This window comes from Eublepharis macularius, chromosome 15, assembly GCF_028583425.1.
Source record: "Eublepharis macularius isolate TG4126 chromosome 15, MPM_Emac_v1.0, whole genome shotgun sequence".
NCBI classification, from domain to species: Eukaryota; Metazoa; Chordata; class Lepidosauria; order Squamata; family Eublepharidae; genus Eublepharis; species Eublepharis macularius.
In genome coordinates, this window is record NC_072804.1 from 49,429,617 (window position 1) to 49,454,169 (window position 24,553).

The 24,553-nt window shown below is 44.1% G+C and overlaps 2 protein-coding genes across 2 annotated transcripts; both read left to right on the top strand.

The window, feature by feature from the left end:
- Positions 1-5,053: 5,053 nt before the first annotated feature.
- Positions 5,054-10,645, top strand: LOC129342817 (testis-expressed protein 101-like). The gene is made up of 4 exons (XM_054998723.1): positions 5,054-5,295; positions 5,651-5,797; positions 7,053-7,169; positions 10,094-10,645. Exons 2-4 carry the CDS (start codon positions 5,695-5,697, stop codon positions 10,297-10,299), a joined length of 426 nt encoding a protein of 141 aa, XP_054854698.1. The 5' UTR covers positions 5,054-5,295; positions 5,651-5,694; the 3' UTR covers positions 10,300-10,645.
- Positions 10,646-10,842: 197 nt separating this feature from the next.
- On the top strand, positions 10,843-24,294 carry LOC129342816 (phospholipase A2 inhibitor and Ly6/PLAUR domain-containing protein-like). Its single transcript, XM_054998722.1, has 6 exons — positions 10,843-10,973; positions 15,420-15,627; positions 18,853-18,969; positions 21,221-21,373; positions 22,292-22,432; positions 23,955-24,294. The coding sequence occupies exons 2-6, from the start codon at positions 15,570-15,572 to the stop codon at positions 24,254-24,256; spliced, it is 771 nt and encodes a 256-aa protein (XP_054854697.1). The 5' UTR covers positions 10,843-10,973; positions 15,420-15,569; the 3' UTR covers positions 24,257-24,294.
- Positions 24,295-24,553: the final 259 nt, after the last annotated feature.

Genomic DNA, 24,553 nt, shown 5'->3' on the forward strand with positions numbered 1-24,553 from the left:
GCTTTCTTTGCCTTTCTCTACCCGCCCCCACCCCCCATTTGTATGTTGTTCAGCTATGAATCTATTATCCAAGTCAGGTGTCATCATAACCCCTGATCTGGGCCTTTTCTTTTATATATATATTTGTTCTGATATAAATTAAGGATGAGTGAAATTGTTAGGAGGATTATTATGGCTGGCTGGATTAGATTTTTTGCCCGCCCTCCCTGCAAGCAGGCTCAGGGTGGGTTACAATCATAAATTAGGTGCAACAGATAAAACCTAAGACTTTTTGTCTTTGCTTTTCAGCCCCAGAAGGGAGGCCTGCTGCCACCATGACGAAAGGTTGCTCAACAAAGTTTGCCTGCAACAACTTGAAATCTAAAATGCAGAAGGTCATTCGGCATACTGGGTCTGTAATTACAAACGTGGAGTGTCGCTTAGTTAGCGCATCGTCTGGCTCTCTCCCTCCACCTCTTCTGCTGTATGTCTGTGGACTTCTGCTCATGAAGTTACTCCTCTGAAGCATCTCTTGGAGAGACACAAAACTGAAAAATACTTTCTTCTCACTACTATGAAGCCTTCTCTAGATCCTGTAACATGGTCCTTCAGAAGGAGCCAGTTTGGTTTAGTGGTTATGAGCACGAGACTCTAATCTGGAGAGCTGGGTTTGATTCCCCACTCCTCCACTTGAAGCCAGCTGGGTGTCCTTGGGCTAGTCACGGCTCTCTGGAGCTCTCTCAGCCCCACCCACCTCACAGGGTGTTCTGTTGTGGGGATAATGGTAGCATACTTTGTAAACCACTCTGAGTGGGTATTAAGTTGCCCTGAAGGGTGGTGTATAAATCGAATGCTGTTGTTGTTATTATCAGGGGTCATTTCGTAGAAAAAGAGCTGGAGGAACTCATTAGCATAACTCATAAGCATATGCCACGCCCCTTGACATCACCAGAAATGTGTCATTAGCACAGCTGATTTGCATATGCCACACCCCTTGACATCACCTATCCTGGCTGTTTTGGACCTAATCCTGGCCATTCAGGGCCCAAAATGGCAAAAAGGGGCTGAAAATGGTCAAAAAGGGGTCCAAAATGGTCAGGATCAGGCCGCTGTTGAGCAAGAGAGTGATCCACCACCCATCAGAGGCTCGATCCAGGCTGTTTCGGCCCCAATCCAGGATGAAACGGACCCAAAATGGCTGAGAGTCAGGTGGGCGGGGCCACCTGACATGTGACCTCTTTGGAGAACTGCCAGAAATGCGTTCCTGCACGTTCCCCCTCGAAATGAGCCCTGATGATGATGATGATTACAATTTTAAAATTAAGATATCTTGTGCAATGGTACTATTCTCTTCCATGTGCATGATAACACTTTGATTCCCTCAGCATAAAGTTAAATGCAGAATCCATAAAGAGAAAGAAAGAAGCAGATCAATGCTAGGGTTACCAGTCTCCAGGCCTAGAAACCTCTTGGAATTACAAATGATTTCCAGATGTTAGATATTAGTTCCACTGTAGAAAAATGGCTGCTTTGGAGAATAGACTGAGGTCCTTCTTGGGCTTTCCTCTGGCTCTACTCCAAGTCTCCAGAAATTTCCTAACCTGGAGTTGGCAACCATAGTGCTAAACTATCAAAAACCACAGCAAATGTTTACCTGTACAATGCTCCCAAACATCAATAAACTGGTGCCAACTGCAAATTTTGCAGTATGTAATCTACTTTCTTTGAAACTCTATATTTTCACTTAGGGTCTAACCAGGTAATATGCTGTAAGCTTCATGTCAGGAGTATAGATGGGCATGATCCGCATTATGATCGAAAACCCCCCACAATAATGGCAATTGCGCGATCATGACCCGGTGGATCGTGATCGTCCACGGCCAACGATCCAGCGATAGGGAGAGGCCTGGATGGTTGAGGTCGGGCTCAGATCGGGGATCCAGACACTCAGGCGCCAGCAATCTATTCCCCTGGCAATGAAACCAGGGCCCAAGGGAAAGCCTGAGCTCTGTCTGCCCTCCTTCTGTCACCCTGGAAACCCGAATGGAAGCCCAGCTTTCCTTGATCAGCAGGGCTTCCTTCCAACCATGGAGCAGCAAAGCAGTCACCAGTTGGGAGAAGACACCCGGGGAGGGAAGGGGAAGGGGGTGTTCTGTAGCCATGGACACTCCAATTCCATCCCTGCAAACCCTGATAGGCAGCTCTGACGGCCAAACACAGACCTGTGTTGCTGAATGGGACCTGAGGGGAGGCGGCTCGTTGCCGCCTCCCCATGCCCGCCAGGCCCGGTGGCCGCCACCACCACCCACCTTCCCACATAGCTGGGAATAGCAGCATGGCCCACTTCGGCCTCCACGATCCACGATCCATGGCTCACAGTTTGGGAACAGGAGATGATCGGTGTGGATCGTTAATTCGGGATCGCCGCCGGCACCAATCCACGATCAGCTGGATTGTTAATTTTTTGGGGGATCGTGCCCATCTCTAGTCAGAAGTGCCCAGTTTTTGTTTTTAAGGCAATTACAAGATACCAGGGTTCTGATTTTGACTATGACTGGCACATGAGGCAAGGGGAGCATCCCCCCTATCTAAACCTTCTCCAGGGAGCTGCTTTTGGGTGCTCTGTGAGCAAACCGGCACGTCTTTCTAGTTACTGATCACTAGAGAGAAGCAGCATTGAAAGAAGCCTACGAAGGAAGCTGCAGTTAGAAGTTTTCAGATTCCAAGAAGGAACTGATTTCTGTTTTCTCGCACCACATTTTGCTGAAAATTTATATACGTCTTTCAAAATTGTTTGTTCATCAAATAAGTATGTGTGTGCCATCAAGCCACAACTGAATTATGGCAACTCCAGGAAGGTGTTTCAAGGATTTTTTTGGGTGGCTTCCCTTACCAAGGATTCACCCTCCTATCACTTCTAAGATCTGACAAGATTAGGCTGTACCATGCTGCTCTCCCTCCTGGTTGTACATCAATAAACCAGCATTATATGTTCCTCCTATATTATATGTATGTACACCAATGTACCCATGATGACATACATTGCATGGACGAATTACATATAAAATATGTGTATTGTTCTTGTCCTATACAAGCAAAAACCAACAGCAAGAAGTGATGATCTTTTTTGTTTTTTTGAGGCTTCTGATTTTCTGTTCTACAAATACAGATATAAATACAATTTTTCCTCTTACTTCATGTTTACAAAGAAGAGCTCTCTTTTTTCTATTGTCCAAATTCCTTTTTCATCAAACTCACATATAATCAAATCATTATTATCTATTCCATGCAAAAAGTCTATAAGGGGGTTCCAGTCAGCAAAAAACCAAACATTGTCTTTTCTCTAATCAGTGAAGTACGTTTAGCCATCGCTGCGAATTCCAAGACCTTCTCCATTTCTCTCATTTCTCTTCGCTGTTGTAGGCACTATTGGACTCTTTGACCTTTGGGCATATAATAATCTCACTGCCGTTGCCATATATGAAAAGTTCCATGACTTCTTTCCAGCTGAGGGTCCGTTAATCCCAAAAGAAACTACTCTGGTTTCAATTGCATATGAATCTTAAAAATCTTCTGAAATAATCATTATATTTGTACCAATTTTTAAAAAACTTTCTTTCATTCCACCATGTATGATAAAATGTTCCTTCATGTTGTTCACATTTCCAGCATAAACTCAAAGTGCCTTTAAACATTTTGGCCAATTTCTCCGGAGACATATACCAACAATACATCATCTCATGAAAGTTGACTTTAAGGCTATAAATTAATGTAAATTTCAACCCTTTTAACCACATATTTTCCATTACTCCATTCATAAATCATATCCAAAATTTTTAGTCCAGCAGGAAGTGATGATCAGGGCATGGGCTTTGCATGCACGAAGTCCCAGGTTCACTTTGTAGCAATTGCAATTAAAAGGATCTTCTAGTAGGTTGTGTAAAAGATCCCAGAGATTCGTTACCAGTCAGAGTAGACAATAATAACTTTGATAGATGGATAAAGCAGCTTCCTGTGTTCTGATGGAGACTGTAAAATGAACAAGAACTAAACGAGAAGGTTTGGGCCGTTTCCACATGCTTTTAAAGATACGGCCCACTCATTGACCTCTGGCGGGGTTTTTTTGCTCACTCCATACGTCTCTAATTTCAAAGCAGAAGCAGGCAGTTTGGCTTCTTTGGGGGGCGTCTTTTCTGAGAATGCAATTTCTTACACTTTCCTGCACCCCCCTAAAAGACGCCAAAAAACCTGGGAGCCAAACTGCCTGCTTCCACTTTGAAATTGGAGACGTATGGAGTGAGTGAAAAAAAACGCCAGAGTTTGGTGAGTGGGCCATCTCTTTAAGAGCATGTGGAAACGGCCTTGCTTATTCCTGATTGCCCTTTCCTGGCTCTTGGAAAAAAAATAAAATAAAGTTCCACTCCCTTTCCTCACTGACGCAGCCAGAGCATTCTCAGATTGGTATGGCGTTTCACAAGCGGAAAGAATTTTCTCAGGCACACTTATGGAGCTCAGCAAAGAATTCACATGTTTTCTCACATGTTGAGTTCTAAATAGGCATCTTCAGTGGTAGGGGAGAGAGAGGGGAGATAACCACCCAAATAGACGGTAGATCAAGACGGATGGTGTCACTCTCCTTCTTAATTACTATTTTCAAACCAAAGTCATAAACAGAGAGACATCACCTACTGAAAGGGAAACCTAGAGTTTCCTGCCAGAGCTACAACATGATTTTACTACAGCTGCCAAAAATTTAATCACACACAAAGTCCAAGGCAAACTAAATTAGCATCAGCTGGCATTCCTCAATAGTGCAAAATCATTGGAATTTGAGCTTTGTAGAATTATCCTGAGAAAAATTCATCTTACGATCTTCCAAATTTTCTCATGGACAGCATTTTGGATTGGAATTGTAGTGCAAAATTGAGTTTGGCTGCGAAGGCGGCTGTTCTTCAGTCTTTTCCCCTTGGGGCGGGGCACATTTATTCATTTCGACAGTTTTCTGGTATTGCCCTGAGTTTTGTTAGTATTACACAAATGTAGGAAGTTGCATAGCTTTCACAATGGGCTTTACTCCAAAAAGACGCAACATCGCACCCTCTGACTTGATGCAGGGCAGAAGATAAAGGATTGCTCTGATGCCATTGCCAAAGAAGTGGTTGTTTTCATCTCAAAACTTGTCCCTTCTCTTCACCTCCACCCACTATATTAGTTAGCAGGAGGGACTGTTGCTTTCAAGATTTCGAACGCAGCCCTGATTCCTACCCTCAGGAAACAACTGGGTTTCAACAGTTGCCATCTGCCTTCTTGCTACAGGTATTTATTTTTCATTTATTTCATTCATACCCTTCTCTTCTCTGCAAAGGGGACTCAAAGAAGCTTACACTGTTCTCCACTCCTTCATTTTATCCTCACAACAACCCTGTGAGGCAGGTTGCACTGAGAATGTCTAACTGGCCCAAGGTCACCCAGCAAGCCTCTGTGGCAGAGGAGATTTCCCACATCCGACTCTGATACTCTAACCATTACACCACAGTGTCTCTCCATGCTGAGGGGAGTAGAGGGTTTGTTTGTATGTATCTACACTGATATGAGAATACTGTGTGTTTTGTTTAGGAAGATATTACTTATCTGGTTCTGAAATGTCTGTTTTTTCCCCCTTCTTGTGTAGAATTTTGCATTTAATTAAAACGAAACAGAAAATAAGGAGAGAGCATGAGTAAGGCGGGTTTTTCTGCGTTTGCTTTCACACTGTCCACTTTCACCACCATGCAGACTCTCCTGGGATTGATCGTGCTCTCTGTGCTTCTAACTCCAGGTACGACGTGGTTGGGGACCTAAACCAAGTCGAAAGGGGGAACAGGTCTGTGGAGGCCAATGGGTCTGAGTGTGATCCAAGCCATCATTTAGTGTCTCGATTGAAGGACGCTAATGTTGGAGAAGACTGCTTTGTTGAATAGAGTTGGAAGGAAGGCTAGATCATCCAGTCTGCCCATCTCTGGCAAAGAAGAAGCCCTTCTGCTTTGTTTGTGTTTCTAGAGAGGTCATTGAATTTTGCCTTAAGGGGACTATTTGGAAGTTACTCTTGCTGGCAAATGCCTATTATCCCTTTAAGTGGAACCAGCATATGGAGGAGTCAAGCACCAGGGTTGTGTGCCAAATTATTAGGTCTACTAATTCTGTTCTTTAATCATTCTCCCCCTTGCCTTTCAGTCTCTCAGAGCCAAGCTACAAGTGACTTTTATCACGTGAAGAACACTTGATCATTTTCGCAAGTTTTCCTGGGAACTGAAGTCCCAGTGGGCAGCTGCAGCTTTCTCCCTGGGCGTCTTGCTCCTGGGGAGCTGCTCTGGGGAAAGCCGACATGTCAGTGAAGCAGAGCAGGATGCCCAGGGAGAAAGTTGCAGCTGCCCGACCCCAAAGATTGTTGAGAGCAGGCTTGTGACTGGAGGAACGATTTGCAAAAGCTGCTGCCACCGCCGGCTTTCTCTGGCTCTTCAGGCAGCGATTCTAACAGAGAGGGGAAGGACACTGAGGGCCAAGCTACACATGACGAATGACACTTGAACGGCAAGTGGATTGAGTGGAGGGCAAGTGAACAGGGAGAAATACACTTGCCGTTCAAGTGTCATTCATCATGTGTAGCTTGGCCCTGTGACTTCAGTTCTCAGGAAAACTTGCAAAAACAATCAAGTGTTCTTCATGTGAAAAAAGTCACTTTTAACTTGGCTCTCACTCTCTCTCTTCATTACACGTGTTTGTTCATCCATTTGCATTGATTTTGACACTCTTTTAGCCACATCAGAACCCATTCTGCAGAACAGCTAAACATGCAGAACAAGCTGTTACCATTTGTGGATTTGCTTGAACTTTCAGGAGTTAACCACATCGTAGGGTTTGAACTGCAGGGTTACAAAACCATGTTTAATTTTTATTCGGCATGCCAAATGCAGAGCTTAACAAACTCCTTGGTAAGGGAAAGAGAGGAGATGGGTTCAGCCGATCCCCTGCAGATAACTTGCAGGTTTCTGTGTCACATCTGCTTTAAGTCATTATTTCTCTACCTTTCGCAGGCAGTTCTTTGCACTGTGCCACTTGCACAGCGATCGGGAACAACTGTACCGGCACTATTGAGAAGTGTAAGCACGGCGAAGATGCTTGCGTTTCTGTCTGGATGGAAATCACCACGCGTGAGTTTGAGTTGGATCATGAATTGGTCTGGGCCAGTTAGTGGGATGTAGGATCGCTCAAGCCCTAGGAGCATCTGAGGCTGCCTGATACTGAAGCTGGCCACGAATCTCATCCAGTTTGACTCGCTGCAAATCTCCCAAGTCTCAAATGACCCTCTGGTGGGAGTTCCTATTCCTTTTAAATATAACAAAACTGTGATTTAAAGGGGGAGGCCAGTGTGGAAGGAGAGAGAGAGTGTTTCGTTGTCCCCTCCCTGCAGTGCTCCCACACCAAATATGGCCACCCCAGGTTGCTTTTACAACTATCTTGTAATTGTATTTAAATTGGGGGTGACAAATTTTGGCAGGAGGGAAAAGAGCTAGACAGGTCCCTGGCCTCCTACAGTGGTCTCCCCCTCTAAATTGCAGCTCGGGTTGCAAGGTCCAGGTTGGGAAATTTCTGGAGATTTGGGGAGTAGAGCCTGGGGAGGGCAGGGTTTGGAGAGGGGAGGCACCTCAGCTGGGTATTATGCCATAGAATCCGCCTATCAAGGCTGCCATTTTTGCCTGGAGATCATTTGGAATTCTGGGAGATCTCCAGCCACCATCTGGAGGATGCCAGTAAGACAGGGCAATTTCCCAGTACAGACAAGGTACAAGAGAAGTGGACAGCCACCCAGGGAAATTATTTCTATATATTGAGGCAAAAAGCTCAAAGGTTTATACAGTAGGTGTGCTCAACAATTTTCATGTATATCGTGCATTCATATGTACAAAACATTCATAAGTACATTAATACAAAATTCAACAGTCAAAGTCAAACTAGAGACTGCATGCCCTATTCCAAATTCTTTTAAAAATAGGGAAGGTGCTCCAGGTCCAAGGAGAGGAGAAGGTAAGTATAATAAAGTGAGAGTAATTGTAGCAGTTCTTATTCCTTTCTTGTAGGTGTCTTCCAAGTTGTTACACTGAGGGCCAAGCTACAAGTGACGAATGACACTTGAACAGCAAGTGTATTGAGTGGAGCGCAAGTGAACAGGGAGACATACACTTGCCGTTCAAGTGTCACTCGTCACTTGTAGCTTCGCCCTAAGAATCCAACACAGAGATAGCCCTAGCTAGGGCCGGCTAAACCACAGATCTCATCATAGAGACTTCCTCAGGGGCTTTGCAGGATCTCCTGGCTCAGTGCTTTCATTTCTTGGAACCCAGAGAATGACGCGGATGCCTTCAATGTAACATCTTGGAAGACAAGATGTTGGACCTGGAGCACCTTCCCCGTTCTTAAAAGGATTTGGAATAGGGCGTGCAGTCTCTAGTTTGACTTTGACTGTCGAATTTTGTATTAATGTACTTATGAATGTTTTGTACATATGAATGCATGATATTTATGAACATTGTTGAGCACACCTACTGTATAAACCTTTGAGCTTTTTGCCTCAATATATAGAAATATTTTTCTTAATTTCCCTGGGTGGATGTCCACTTCTCTTGTACCATCTGGAGGATGGCGAGCCTAGCTAAAGTCTCTAGAGTTGCATCCTGCAAAGAAAAAAACAATAGGAGGAAATTAAAGCCTCCTTGCTTATTCTGCCCCTTCCCAACTTAATTCATGCACGCCAGGATTGCCAAGTTTTTGCCAGGGGCCAGGGTCTGAAAAGTGAGGCTGTCACAGCTGGATCAGTAGAAGATCTGCGACTCTCTGGCTGAGTATCTGCTTGGCATGCAGAAGGTGAATCCCCAGCATCTCTAGTTAAAAGGACCAGGCAGCAGGTGATGCGAAAGGCCTTTACCTGAGATCTTGGAGAGCTGCTGCTCCTCTAAACAGACAATATTGATGTTGATGGGCCAATGTCTGACTCAGAATAAGGCAGTTTCATATGCATATGTAAGCTCAGAAAAGTCTTGATGAGAGCCAAGCTACAAGTGATGAATTACACTTGAATGGCAAGTAAACAGACTCCCATGTATTCCTCCCTGTTCACTTGTGCGCCACTTGCGCTCCACTCGATGTGATTGAGTGGCTGGGGTCCCTGGGAATATCACGGGGAAAAAGTCAGTTCAGCCCTCATGTCCCTCTCTTTGACAGAAGCAGATCTCTACCATCCACTCTTATGGAGAAAATTAAGCAGTACACAGTTGAAGGATCTTGTCGTGGTGGAAACAAACCCTCTTCTTCATCTAGGGTTGCTGACTCCCTGGTAGGGTTGCCAGCTCCAGGCTGGGAAATTCCTGAAGATTTGGGGAGTGGAACCTGGAGAGGGCAAGGTTTGGGAAGGGGAGGGACCTCAGCAGGGTATAATGCCATAAAGTCCACCCTCCAACACAGCCATTTTCTCCAAGGGAACTGAACTCTGTGGCCTGGAAATCAATTGTAATTCCAGGAGATCTCCAGCCACCACCTGGAGACTGGCAACTCTACTTCCTGGTGGGCCTGGAGTTCCCCTGAAATTCCAACCAATTTCCAGAGTAAAGAGATCAGTTCCCTTGAAGGAAATGGCGGCTTTGAGGGTGGACCTTGTGGCTTCTCTTCTCTGAGCTCTGCCCTCTCAAAACTCTGCCTTACCCAACCACTGCCTCCAAATCTCTAGGAATTTCCAAAGCTAGTGTTGGCAACCCAGCCTGTGTGCTCAACCAGGGATCCCTGTGTGGGGGCGGGGGAGGTATGTGTCTCTGAATGGAGACTCATTGCCCTCATCAGGGCTATTTGCAATACAGATTCCCTCCTTATACACACACCCAGTCACAATGGTGGGACATTTACTAGATTTGCATAACTGGTGGTTTGGTCGCAATTTACTCAACTTTTCCTTTGGTTATCTGCTACCCTGAACATGCCAGCAGAACGACTTGATACAAACTGGGTGAGTGGATGTACTTGCCTGAATGGCTTTGAATGGGGATATCAATTTCCTTGACTTCTCGTTTTTGTTTCTCATATCCAGAAGGGATAACCCTCGATACCATTGTAAAGAGATGCACTATAAAGTCTGCCTGTGCTGATTTAAAATCGGGAATAGAAAGTGCCATTCAGCAATTTGCAGACACCAAGGCTGTTGTTAAGGAAGTCGAGTGCAGCAAAGCCCCGTCATCCTCGGGATCTCTCCTCTTGGCTCTTTTTGGCTGGCTGCTTCTGAAGATGCTCTCCTAATGTGCAGCGATGCGCCTCTGGGGGAAAAAAATGCTTCCTCCTAGGTACTATGCAGCCTTCTCGTGATCCCGTCGCCCGTCTCTTAAGAGGGGTTTGCCACTTTCTTTTTACCCCCCCAAGCTTTAATTGGAGTTTATCAATACAGTATGCTACACAGCAAAAACTCCGCTTCAACACGTGCTGCAGAACTGCAAGATGAAAACAACAATCTGAAATTCAATGCTGTTGGTGTGAAGCAGCCATGAAGAAAAAAATCAAGAAAGGAATGTAGCAAAGCCGTGAACATAAATGTTAATGTTATCTTTGTTTTCAAGTCAATAAACATTCTGCAAAATTTTACTACTTATTTCCCCCCCCTAATGTAGTTATTTCTGCAATCCAACATTGTTTATCTAGAGATTATAGAATATGGCCAGTTTACATAGGTACCATTACGTCATGCCATGTGTGCCTTTTCTGAACATTCCAATCCATACCCTCTATAGGTGTGATTTGATGCTCCTCTGACCTTATCCTAATAGATACAAATTTCAACATGGGATTCTAAGACCAACCCTTTTGTAACTCCTTCTGACAATGAACTCTTGTGACATCTCTTTGCATTAGCCTGCATTTTCAAGGCTGAAGAAAGGAAAGGAAGAAATCTGACACAAGATGTTGCCGAACCTTCCATGGTAAGCATTTCTGTACATTCCATGTGTCAACTTGCAGACCCTAAATTCCGTCACAGTCGCTTAAGTGTTGTGGATGATGGCTGCTTCCACACACATGGGATAATCCACTTTCAATACTCTTTAGTCAACATTTGGAACTGCTTTTCCATGGCCGTTTCCACATGCTGTTAAATAGACGGTCTACTTACTGAAGGCTGGCGGTTTTTTTCACAGATTCCAGATGCTTCCAGTTTCAAATCAGAAGCAGGCAGTTTGTCTTGCGTCTGATCAACGTCCTTGACCCGGCACAGGAAAGAGCGGGAAATCCCGGTCTCAGAAAAGACGCTGATTAGACGCAAGACAAACGGCCTGCTTCTGCTTTGAAATCGGAGGCATCTGGAATCTGTGAAAAAAAACGCCAGCCTTCAGTAAGTAGACTGTCTCTTTAACAGCATGTGGAAACGACCCATGTGTGGAACAAAAAGGATTGCTGAAGTGCATTGAAAGTGCATTATTCAACGTGTGTGGAAATGGCTATTGACTGCTTTGTTTCTCTGGCATCATTGGTGATAAGTGACATATAAATGAGGTAAAGAACATCTGTGTCATTTTGTTGCTTGTATATAAACACGCAGCCCGTCCCCCCACCCCCAGCCGTGACCTGAAATTTCAGAAAACCTCACTTCCTTCTTTTAAGGACTTTGTGTGCCACATATAGTTCCTCTCTTTTCCATTATTTCAGTTACTTCCAACCAGAGAATATGTTTCATCAGAAGGGTTTCCTCCACCTTCCCCCTGGGCAGGAAGGCATGACATTTTCCTGTGCAAATGTGGAGAAATATTCATGGTTTTATTTGAGGTGAAGTTCAAATATGACAACGAGGGCAACTGGCTTTCTTCGTTTTTACTTTTTTCTTAAATGAAAACAAACCAATTTAACATATACACTTCAAACACTACAAATACATCAACCACTCCTTATGTCAGCCATAAGACACTTCACATAAATCTTATGACTTAAATCATATTCTTCATCGTCAAACAAGATCCTCAATGACTTCCTGTATTCTGTGAATAACTTGTCCTCCATTTTCTGACATCTTGTCTGTAAATATTTCTTCACCTCACTCATTTTATTAGTAATTTCCTTTTTGGAAGTCTTATGGAGTTTAATTAAATTTTCCTAACTCTGCCTACTTTGATTTCACGAATCCTTCCATAGTTTCTTATTCATTAATTGTTCCTTTTTTTCTTAGGGCCAAGCTACAAGTGACAAATGACACTTGAACGGCAAGTGTATTTCTCCCTGTCCACTTGCCCTCCACTCAATCCACTTCCCGTTCAAGTGTCATTTGTCACTTGTAGCTTGGCCCTTAGGGCCAAGCTACACATGACGAATGACACTTGAATGGCAAGTGTATTTCTCCCTGTTCACTTGCCCTCCACTCAATCCACTTGCCGTTCAAGTGTCATTTGTCACTTGTAGCTTGGCCCTTAGATATATCTTGTGTCCATACAAGTCCTAATATGACTGTTTTGCAATACCCACTCCCAGTTATCTTCCCCTCTAAACAACTTTCCATTTAAGGGGACACAAAGCAGTTATAGAAAAGAGAAGGAGAAAAAGCAAAAAGGGATATGTCTGGTCCACACATACCATCACCAGAGCGGTATGCAGGTCCCGTTATGTTTCAGGTGGAATTAATTATAGTAACAAAAAAAATAGCTAAAGTCTTATTTTGTCTTAATATGATGTAATATATAGAGGCCCTTTTCACACTACTTACTTGCTTCCAAAACATCACGAAATGTAGTGCAAAAAACGCAGAATATAGCGTCTTCTTGCGAGAGTTTTGCATGACATCAGTTTTGCATGACATTTGCATGACATCACTACATTTCGTGATGTTTCAGACGCAAGTAAGTAGTGTGAAAAGGGCCAGAGTCTTTATAGATTTTTGCACATATCCCAAAGCCTATTTCACTCTAAGTAAATAGCTCCCTCAGCCTCTGAGAAAGAAAGAAAGAAAGAAAGAAAGAAAGAAAGAAAGAAAACTGTCAGCCTCCAGGTCGCTCTAAGGTAGAGTTCCCTGGTGCCCGCCAGTGGTGGGCAAACTCCTGAGGATTTGCACCCTTGCCCACCAATCTACCAGTGAGTGGCAGGAGGTGGCAAGCCCCTCAGAGGTTACCACCAGCAGGCCCTCCAGGAACATGCATGGAGTGCGCACTTCCAGAGGGTGCAACGATATCAATCCTGGAAGTGATGTCATTGCCCTGGCTGTGGCAGTGTGCCTGCACTTATGTTGGGGCCGATTTTGGCCCCAAATGGGTCGAATTGGCCTCACACTGAACATGGGAATGCGACCATGGCCAAAGCAATGACACCACTTCCGGGAGTAATGTCAGCACGCAGGAGCAGGAGCTGCGCAGGTGAGAACGCACCATGCTGCCAGCTCAGGATAAGTGCTGGCCAGGCCATTTCAAAACTTTCCATTATTGCTGTTTTCAGGTCATCGGGTGTCTTCTATGCTTCCTCTCTGAATGTGCTGACAGTCATTTTCGAGCAGAGAACTTGCTTCATCGGGGATGAAGAGAACAATGCTCGCTGTTAACCCCTTGTCTGGGTTGCTCAGAATGCTGGTTTGTGTCTTAGGGCCAAGCTACACATGATGAATGACACTTGAACGGCAAGTGCATTTCTCCTTGTTCACTTGCCCTCCACTCAATCCACCTGCCGTTCAAGTGTCATTCGTCATGTGTAGCTTGGCCCTTTAACTCTGAAATGATTGGGGACCAAGGGATTAGAAAGATTGCCTCTTTTGACAGAAATTTGCTCACTAGGGCTCCTGCTTGAATAAACTCATTAACCACCAAAGTATGGTTGTCCTGTATTTTTATTATTGGAAATTGCAGTGTCTGGTGTACTGCAGCAGCAAGGAGGGAAGAAGTGCCTTCTATGCAGGGGGCAGCAAGGATTGTTTAGTTTAGACAGTGAGAGCAGCATCTCTCTTGTTTCCTGGGGGTCATTTCCTTGTCTTGTCTCCTATTGGACTAAACAGGGCAATATCCTGCTTCTTCTCTCTCCTGCCTTCTTCACTCTTCTACAAGACGTAGTCAGATAGCAAGGACCCTGTCTCTCTCTCTCTTCTTCACTCTCAAGTATGTATTTCTTAAATAAACTTTTTAGCCTCTTTAATTAGCACAGCGTAACGTCTCTGCTCTGTTTGCACTCTGCCAACATTTATTTGGGGAGATTTATGGGGATACTTCTTTTCCGAGAGAAAGAGAGAATGAGACCACACTATTGCTCAGGCTTACATTCTAAAATGATAGGGTACATCAGAGGCCGGGAGGGAGTGGGACCAGCTTGTAGAATTTATATCCAATTGGACCAGGCTGATCTTCTCTTACTGGTGTCCTAAGCTAGATGCAACTGGTGCAACTTTCTTCTCCAGTTGCCCAAGTGTCCTTCCATTGTCTTCTCCACTTTCAGGTCAACTGGCAAGTGCTTCTGAGAGCGGAACTACAAGTGACGAAAGGCACAGGTTGGACACTTGTCAGCTTCGCTCAAGTTTTGATGGGAAATGTAGGCATCCTGGTCTTGCAGCTTGGCTCTCCGACTGCTGTCCAATGGACTTTTCAACTGTCACTTGTCCAACATTCCGCCAAGCTGCCTACATTTCCCATCAAAACTTGAGGGAAGCTGACAAGTGTCCAACCTGTGCCTTTTGTCCCTTGTAGTTCCGCTCTAAGTTCTTTCTGGCAGGGAAGGGGAAATCAACCTCCTGGCATCAGAACCAGCATTGCTGTCAGATGACACCAGCTTCTTTCTGATCGTATGAATGGAGCAAAGCTGGCCGAGACCTCATCAGAGTGTTCCCTCTTGGAGGTCAGAGTGGGATATCCCAGAGGCCCCTTTGTCCTCGGGCTGGTGATGGGTCCTTTCTCCTCACTTCTGCAATCTCAGGAAACTGGCAGTTAGAAGAACTAGTACAAAAGATGGAAGGAGTTTCTCAACAATACAAAGTGTAGAAAGAGCTTCTCTTAACCCTTTCCTCCAAGTTGTATTGCTGTTCTGAGCTCCACTGTGCCCTTCTATCAGCTGAAGAATATTCTTTGTGGTCTGAGAATGGTGCTTCTGTAAGATAGATACTAAACATACTGAATAGTATTTGGCACGTCTCTTTATTTCCTTTTCACCAAAGGACTTCTCTATTTCTGTGTGTGTGTTTTCTGTTGCTGATATTCAAATGTACGTTTCAGCAACAAGAAATCTACAGCTTTAGAATCATAGAATCATAGGGTTGGAAGGTACCTCTAGGGTAATCTAGTCCAACCCCCTGCACAATGTAGGAAATTCACAATTACCTCCCCCCCAACCCCCAGTGACTCTTGGGCTTGGTGACAGATCACCCCAAGTCATGTTGGTTATGAGGAAATTTCAGACTGTTATTGCTTCCCTTTCAGGCTCCACTAAGAAACGTGGGAGCTCTGCTGTGTAGAAGGCTTGACTATATAACAGAAGTCGCTTCCTACTGATAAATTCTTGCACAGAACAGCTTTCATAACCAGAGGACCCAGCCGGGTGTGCCTGCATCACAAACTCTCAGAGGCAACATGACAGCTCTTGTTTCCTTCTTCATTTTTGCGGTCCTGCTTGCAATAGCTAGAAGAGGTAGGTTGTACAGGAATGTGAATATTATTTTTTTTATTTCATTTCCAGTTCATGGATTTTTATTTCCTTTTCTTTTTCTATTCATTCTCAATTTCTATCGGATTCCATGGGAAACAAATTTTCCAGTTGCAGCTTCATTCAACAGGGATGAAATGTATTCTCCAGGACTGTATGCCTTGCTCAAGGAATCCCCTATTAAATATGAGAGAGAAGGGATCCCTTGGGTGAGGCATACCATCTTGGAGAATTTTATGCCAACTGGGTGGAAACACAGCTGAGTAATGTGTTTTAACTCTAAGTACTTATTAAAGTAGGAATGCTTTCTCCAGTCTGACTGCTATTGGGTTGGCATGATAATAGGAGTAAGGGATGCAGACCCTGAATAACTGACAGATCTTAACAGGCAAACAGGTGAACTATGGGGGAAGGAAAGTTTCAGGAAAGGGTTTGGCTTTTTTCAGCTGGAATGTGATGGAATGGCATTCCAGCACCTCTAGAAAATGGTTATATGGCCGGTGACCATTAAACTTTAAAATCCCCCTTCTTGCTCCAGCTGACTGGTGCTAGTCAGCTGGAGCAAAGGGGAGAGTTTAGATTGCCTGTGGCGTGGAGGGCAATTTAAACTCCCTCACCTTGTGGTAGTGCTCCCAGGGGTGGCTGCGCCCTGTGAGATGATGTCACTTCCTGGAAGGGAATGCGCACACGCAAAGTACACATGCATGTAGTACCAGGGGCACCACCTCTTGCCAAGAGATGCCCCATGTGCTGCCAACCCACTGAGTTCCACCACTTCTTTTCCCAGAAAAAAAGCCCTGACTACTGCACAAGCCAAATATGGGATGGGGGCATTTCATAAAGGGGGCAATGAACGTGTTTTCCCTCTCCTACTCCAGATCCTTCCCTTTCCTTTCTTCTTTTGTACAATGATAAGAACTCGGTCCCAAAATATCCCCAAAAGTACAAGTTCAGAGCTTCTCAGCCCCAAAACTCAAACTCTCCACTGCTCGGGTTCAGAGCTAGTTGAGTAAAACCAGAGGATTTGTGTGTATGTGTGTGGTGTGTTACACACTGGTACTGAGTACCAGTACTTTTTGGGGAGTGGTCTCCCAAGTCCTGAGGGGGGAGAATTGGTGAAAACCAGTGTAGCCTTTCATATGTGTAAAGGTAAAAAGTACTAAAATATGACTACTGGCATCATTTTTGAAATCAAAAACAGTAAATAAAACCCCACTCAAGCAGCCTCAGAGATCAGCATGATATTGTGTTACAGGTTAACAACAACAACAACAACATTCAATTTATATACCGCCCTTCAAGACAACTTAATCCTCACTCAGAGCAGTTTACAAAGTATGTCATTATTATCCCCACAGCAAACACCCTGTGAGGTGGGTGGGGCTGAGAGAGCTCTGAGAGAGCTGTGACTGACCCAAGGTCACCCAGCTGGCTTCAAGTGGAGAATCAAACCCAGTTCTCCAGATTAGAGTCCTGCGCTCTTAACCACTACACCAAACTGGTGTAGGGTAAGGAAGAGCCTCCTAATTGTTTATCTCCCTGTCAAGTTGTGAGGGACCCCCAACTTGTTTCCTGCGCTAGAAAACATGGTTTCACTGTCCACACCAGTTAATAAGGTGGTGAAATGGATCCCCAAACGGGATGGTTTCTGCATATTCAGAGGAGTTCCTCGGGTTTACTGTAAAATATTGGTTTTGAGCTGGAAAGCCCCCCCCCCCCCGAAACTGTCTGCTTGTTTCCATGAGTGTGTCATGAATTCACATTGTAAAGGAATGTAGAAACTTAAATAAGTGAGCGTGAGCGAAGGCAGATGTTGGTTGCAGGAGGACTGTTGGTTGCAGAGTAAAATGACGGGCTGAGAAACAGTTGTTGGGAACTGCTTGAGACTTTGTGGCAGGACAGGAATCACAGATTAATTTCTAAGGGTGGGGTGGGGGGATACCAGCAAGACAATATGGCAGGCAGTAGGAAGAATGAAAAAAAAGAGGAACCCAGAGCCAAGCTACAAGTGATGCCTTACACGGGTTGGACACTTGTCAGCTTCCCTCAAGTTTTGATGGGAAATGTAGGTGTCCTGGTCTTGCAGCTGTAATGGAGGGCCAAACTGTAAAACCAGGACGACTACATTTCCCATCAAAACTTGAGGGAAGTTTTAATATTCCATTTTGAACTGGCCCTTTGAGTTTAAAAGTATTATTTAGCTATTTAACCCAATAAGAAAAAAATATTTTTTTAAATGGTGAAAAGATCCTGATGTTGAGTGTAAAGGGAGGCAGCTTGCAAAAAGAGGATGCCAGCTGTATCTCTGCATGAATTACCACTCTGGCCTTACTTACTTACTTACTTACTTATTTGTTTGTTTGTTTGTTTGTTTATTTATGTCATTGATAGACTGCCTTTCTCACTGAGACTCAAGACAGATTACACAGTGTGAGATAAGTACAGCCAATATCAGGAACATTTCCATAAACAATGCCATAGTGTAAATGGAAAGAGTCCCGTGGCGCAGAGTGGTAAGCTGCAGTACTGCAGTCCAAGCTCTGCTCATGACCTGAGTTCGATCCTGCCGGAAGCTAGGTTCAGCTAGCCAGCTCAAGGTTGACTCAGCCTTCCATCCTTTCAAGGTCGGTACAATGAGTACTCAGTTTCCTGGGGGTAAAGTGTAGATGACTGGGGAAGGCAATGGCGAACCACTCCGTAAAAAGTCTGCCAAGAAAACATCATGATGCGACGTCCCCCATGGATCAGTAATGACTCGGTGCTTGCACAGGGGACTACCTTTACCTTTTTTTTTAAAGGGTAAATAGATACAAGTTCACAAAGACATATCATTAGTAGGAATCCAATTCAACATAGTGGTGAGGTCTATGGTTCCTAACCCATTCGCGGATCATCTGAGATCCCCTCCCTACAATACTGCCTTCCTATCTGAGTAAAAAGCCTTCTTGAATAATTCGGTTTTGCATCATTTGCGGAAAGCCAGGGGAGTGGAGGCTCCTTGCCTCCTTTCAATAAATCTATTATTGTATCAGGCGGTGCTTCCCACCCCTGCCACGACAATTACTCTCCCAGACTTGCGAGTCACCATTGTGTTCTTTTAAAAAAAAAAAAAATAATCAGGAATGCAACAGGTGGAGAAAAGTTGCATGGGATTGGATGAGGGATTTGTCTTCACTCTGCTTTATTTTCTCATTTTCTTTGTTCCTCTAGGGTCTTCTCTTCAGTGTCAGACATGCTACAGCTTAAACGGCAACTGTACTGGCCCCATTAGGGAATGTAACCCGGAGTTTGATGCCTGTGGGTCGCTAGTGGTTGAAACAAAAACGTGTAAGTTATCTTAATCTCAAGTGAACATCTGCCGACAAACCGGCCAGACATGCTAGTTCTAAAATGGAGAGAATGGTGTTGTAAGCCACTTGGGATCCCCATTGGGGAGAAAAGCAGGGTATAAATGTCTAAGAAAATAAATAGTGTGCAAAAGTAGAGAAACAGATACCACTTGTTGTCCATGGATTATTCTTTATAGACATTCAGCATTCTTTTTAAAAAGTCCAACACTGAAATGAAAATTCAAATTAATACACTTGCCGTTCAAGTGTCATTCGTCATGTGTAGCTTGGCCCTGAGACAATGATTCACTGAGCTGCCCTGATGTCACAGGGGAGTGGAGAAGGCATCAAGTTCAATGGCTGACTCCAGGATGAATGGTTCATTGTTGCCATTGATTGAGCTTCTTGTCAACAACGAAGACGGGGTGGACCTCTCGGCATGCATAGGATGGAAGAGACACAGGGCCAAGCTACACATGACGAATGACACTTGAACAGCAAGTGTATTTCTCCCTGTTCACTTGCCCTCCACTCAATCCACTTGCTGTTCAAGTGTCATTCGTCATGTGTAGCTTGGCCCACAGAAAGAGAGGAAGCAGATGCTTAGAAATGGGGGATGGGAGCCTGGGAGGAAGTTAGCAAGCCAAGATTAGTAGCGAGACCAAGAAGAGAGAGGCTGCAAGAGGGACTGGAGAAATGAGGAGAAGAGATGAAAGCCGAAGAAAGGGAGTCCCCTTTTCTTCTCCCCTTCTCCCCCCTCTCTGTATTGTCTCTTTCTCCCTTTCCTTTCTTTCATCTCCCCCTGACTAAGGGTCGCACTACAAGTGATGAATGACACTTGCCTGGCAAGTGAACAGACTCACATGTATTCCTCCCTGTTCACTTGCTGCTCACTTGCGCTCCATTTGATCAAGTGGAGAGCAAGTGAACGGCAAGTGAACAGGGAGGAATACACGTGAGTCTGTTCACTTGCCAGGCAAGTGTCATTCGTCACTTGTAGTGCGACCCTAAGTGGCTTGTAAGTTGATCAGGGCCAAGCAAGAATTTATCATGGAAGGCAGCACAGTCAAACTGTTCCTCACCCCAAAAACATTCCACTGCAAAGGGTATGCGTTGGATTGGAAATTGGTTGGCATTTGGAGCTAGGAGTATGTGAAGGAACTCTGAGGAAATAGCTACAGACCAAGGCAGAGCTTTTTGGTCCTAGCAATGGAATCTCTGAGCATGTGCAGAGTATATATCCTTCAGGGAATTAGAACAGGAAGTCAACCTAGAAAATCTGGTGTTCAGGAGTACACCTTGAGGCAAAACATGCTTGGTCTTTATCTAGGGATGCCTGCCCATGCTTGGCAACTTGTGGCAGCTTTGAAGGAGGATGTGACATCATTTGTGCTGCTACAACTTTTTCAGGAAAATCTGGAGTTGACATAGCATAGCTCTAGGAATTGCTGGAAATTCTATGATTTTACCATAGAGTTTCCAGTGATTCCTACTGCTACCCTATGCCACTTCCAGGTTGCCTCCAGAAAAGATATAGTGGTGCACATGACATTGATAGGTTTTTTAAATAAATTTCTCCCACTGCTGAGCAGTGACAAGCAACGAGGGCTGCTGAAGAGAGGTCATAATAGTGGGAAACTTGGCAGCTCTATCTATGGCACTTTAAAAAAAATCACATTTTTTTTACCACAAAGGTGACTCGAGGCAGTAAAATTTTTTCACAACTTCAAAAAAATCAAAAACAATGTTTCTCATATCAGATACATACACACATCCACCACTCAACATAATGCTCATGAAAGACCTGCTTTTTATAATGAGATGGATACAGTCATTGAAATATGATAGACTCTGGAGGAATTGGGGTAGGATTTTCTGTAGAATTTTTCCGCTGCTGGAAGAAATTCTTTAGAGGTAGATGGACTTAATATCTTTACAAATATTCAATATGTTTTTCAATTTGTTATTTAAAATGCTAAATTTCCATTATTACATATATATTCTCTCTAATATTTCAGTTGTGTCAATTGGTACCCCCTGGTTATTTTGGCCTCAAACATAGTGCCAAATCCCACTGCATATCATTTATAAAATATTAACCAATACTGTCAAATATCATCCAGACAGCACTGAACGTTATCAGAGGGCACAAAAGAGTATTGGGGGAGAGAGTTTGTACTGTTTCTTGTGGCATCTTTGGGAAATCCTGATCTCTTGGAAATAAATCCCCATTTTATCCTGATGAACAGCTGCAAAGACAGAGAAAACCATCAAAAAAGTATGCACAACTCGTAGCAAGTGCATTCCTGGTGTAATATTTATGGATCTTGAAAATGAATATCAGGAGTCGGGGAACAGCATCTGCTGTACAACTGATGGCTGCAACACAGCAACTCTCACAGGTATGTACCCTGTGCATATATGAAGTATTTCTGCTGAGCATATCGTTGATGCTCCTAGCCCTGTGTCGTCTATTCTGCTTGGCAGTGGCTCTCCAAAGTTTTCCCCAGCCCTTCTACAAAAGACAATTTTCAATGGAGATGCAGGGATTTCAAATCTAAATCCTTAGATATATTCAAAGCATGATCTCTGCTCTGGGATCCCTTCCCAAGGCTTGATTCTATCATAGTCTTAATAACCATCTGACCCCTCTAATACATCCACTCATTCTTTTGAACAATTTCTTCCAATGGCGGGAATACAGCATCACTAGGCATGACTAGAGATGGGCATGAACCGAACACCCCCCCCGCGAACCATGTGGTTCATGGTTCGTCAAATTTCACGGACCACGAACTTTCACGAACCTGCCTCTGGTTCACAAACTGGTTCGTTTGGTTCATGAAAACATCACATCCAGGTCAGAAAAGCATCGGAGCTCACTCCTCAGGCGTCCTCCTTCCCTGCCGTCTATGCCATGCCCCTCCATGAAATCTTTTTAAAAGAGGCTTTTTTTATTATCGTGAAGGCATCACAGATGCTCTGCTAATGAATTAGGGACCATAGACATCACCCTTTCACTGCTAGGTTGCCTTACATGCCATCTACTGCTTTAAATATGTGTTCCTATGTCATCCCTAGAATTGCTTATGTTCTGTTTCAGCATTTCTTCAACTCTGTACTGGATTCTTGCTAAAGTTATGTCTTTGTAAACTTGTGTCTATTTACCCTATTGTTTATGAAATTGTCATTGATACTGACTGTACTACTCTCACACTGCGTAATCCGCCCTGAGTCTCAGTGAGAAAGGCGGACCATAAATGACATGAGTAAGTGAGTAAATAAATAAATAAAACTGATTCCTGGCTATTTGTTCTCAGTACCAACCAGGAACAGAACCCTAAATGGGCTACGGTGCCCTTTCTGTTATGCTAAGAGACCGGATACATGCCAAGAGGAGGCCATCAACTGTAGAGGATCAGAGACTCAGTGTTTCACCAGGGGAGCAGGAGGACACACAAGTAAGCCTGATTTTTTTAAAACAAAGATTATATCAAGTGTTGAAAAGCAAGGCATTGAAAAACATATTTCAGATTGAAAAGCTTGCAATGCAAAGCTAAATATGTTGGGGGGGGGACATACCCTCATTTAGCTTATGACTCTTCCGTAGAAGCTCAATATTGCTTGTATATTTATTTGCCTTTTATTTTATATTTGCTACAATACTGGGAGATAAGTTAGGCTGAGGCCATGACAGGTCATCCAGGACTCTAGAATAATGAGGCTTAGAACCCAGATGTTCCCAGTTTTAGTCTGAAATTGTAAATGAGCATACCTCCCTGGATCTGTAGTAGCTCAGACATCCCAGGAGTAAGCTTGGCTGGCTTCCAATAAGAAGTACAGTCTGCAGGTCAAATGATGTTGATGGCTATTATTCTGGCTGAGCAATAAGGAAAGATTCCTGGGTATAAGAAAGCCAAGAAGCTAAGTGCTTAGGGAAGAAGAAGATATTATGTATTGAGCCTTGAGCTCATAGTGATTTCAGCTCATAAGAACATCTTTATTGCAAACACAACAAGAACGACAACCTGCTCCTGAGGGAGCCAGATATATGCACCCAAACTCCACCCATTTCAGTAACCCCCCAATAAGAACACAGGCAACTAGAATCCTTCATTTGCATGCACTGAATGCAACATAATTTATTTACAAAGCAGCAATTGGCCCATATCCAAGAGTGTTGATTGGCTGCTGCTACTCCTATTGCCCAATAGGACTGCAGACCTGAGCCCGGTTTTACCTGAAGCTAGCTCAATACACAACAGAAGAGGAAGAAGTTTGGTGAAAAGGGCAGCAGAGGAGATAGGTGATTAGTGGTTAGGGTTAGAATTAGGATTAGGGATAAGATTAGAGTTAGGGTTATGGTTAGCCATAAGCACCCCAATGCTCTCCATTCATATTTACTTGGGACTGTTCTCCAGTGGCATCTTTCCCATCTTTCCATGGATGCCCAAAATCTTCATGCCAGTTCACACCATCCCCCAGAATTTCCAATGAAGCTTTGAACAAAAGGACAGGAGGGACGTCTACTAGGGGGCTCAGAATGCTTGAGAAGCTTGTTAAGAGACAAGATGGCTGAAGAAACTGGACAAAGTAGGAAGTAAGCTGAAAAGGAAGCAGAGGAAATAATGAGTAGAGGGGCCACAGAGCTAAAACCAAGGAGGAAGATCTTCTCGTTCCTTAAACCTTGGCCGTTTTCACACAACCACACGCCCGGAAGATCGCGCAAAACTTATGGCATAAAAGCATCTTCCTAGCATGATTTCCTGGCACAATCCCATTTAACGGCCCTTTTCCTGACTTCATCAGGCCATTAAAGGGGATCGTGCGGGGAGATCATGCTAGGAAGACGCTTCATGCGGCGAGTTTGTGCGATCTCCCGGGGTACGTGTGAAAACGGCCCTTGATGATGTTGTGCTTTGAATGCACAAAGTGGCTTGGAATGTTCTGCTAACCCTCTGATTTCTCTTTTGGGTTTCACAGTCACCACAATAAACTCTGTCACTACCGTCACATATGAGATCACCCAAAAAGGCTGCGCTACTGAATCTTTTTGTGCCAATGCTGCAGAAACTGGAATAGTAGTTTCTGGAAAGAGTGTTATATTCGGTTCCCAGGAGATACAATGCAGAGCAGCTTCTCACGAAGCAAACCCACGAAGCACGGGAGGACAAAACACTGCAGTTGGTGGAGGAACAAGCACCACCGCTGATTCAACCAGGCTCTACCTGCATCTCTTTGCTGGAATTTTGATGACAAAATCTTTCTATCGTTGTCTTTTTTAATACACAGCATGACACTGTCTTGTCGACTCTTAATCCTACTACGTCCTGTCTCTTTTGCTTGGTTTTGTTTTGGAGCTCTTCTTTTCCCTTCCTCTGGAGTTCTGCTGAAGTATGAGCCTGTGTACTTTCTGGAAGCAACATGAAAGCATTTTCTCACATCTGTGATTGTGTCTTATGTATTTCCCCTTATGCATAGTGAGAAGGTGAAACTCACATTGGCTAGATGGGCATTTGTCTGAGAAATGGCTCGTTTCCCATTTTTGTTCTGCAAGGCAGTGCAATAATAATTCAGTGATG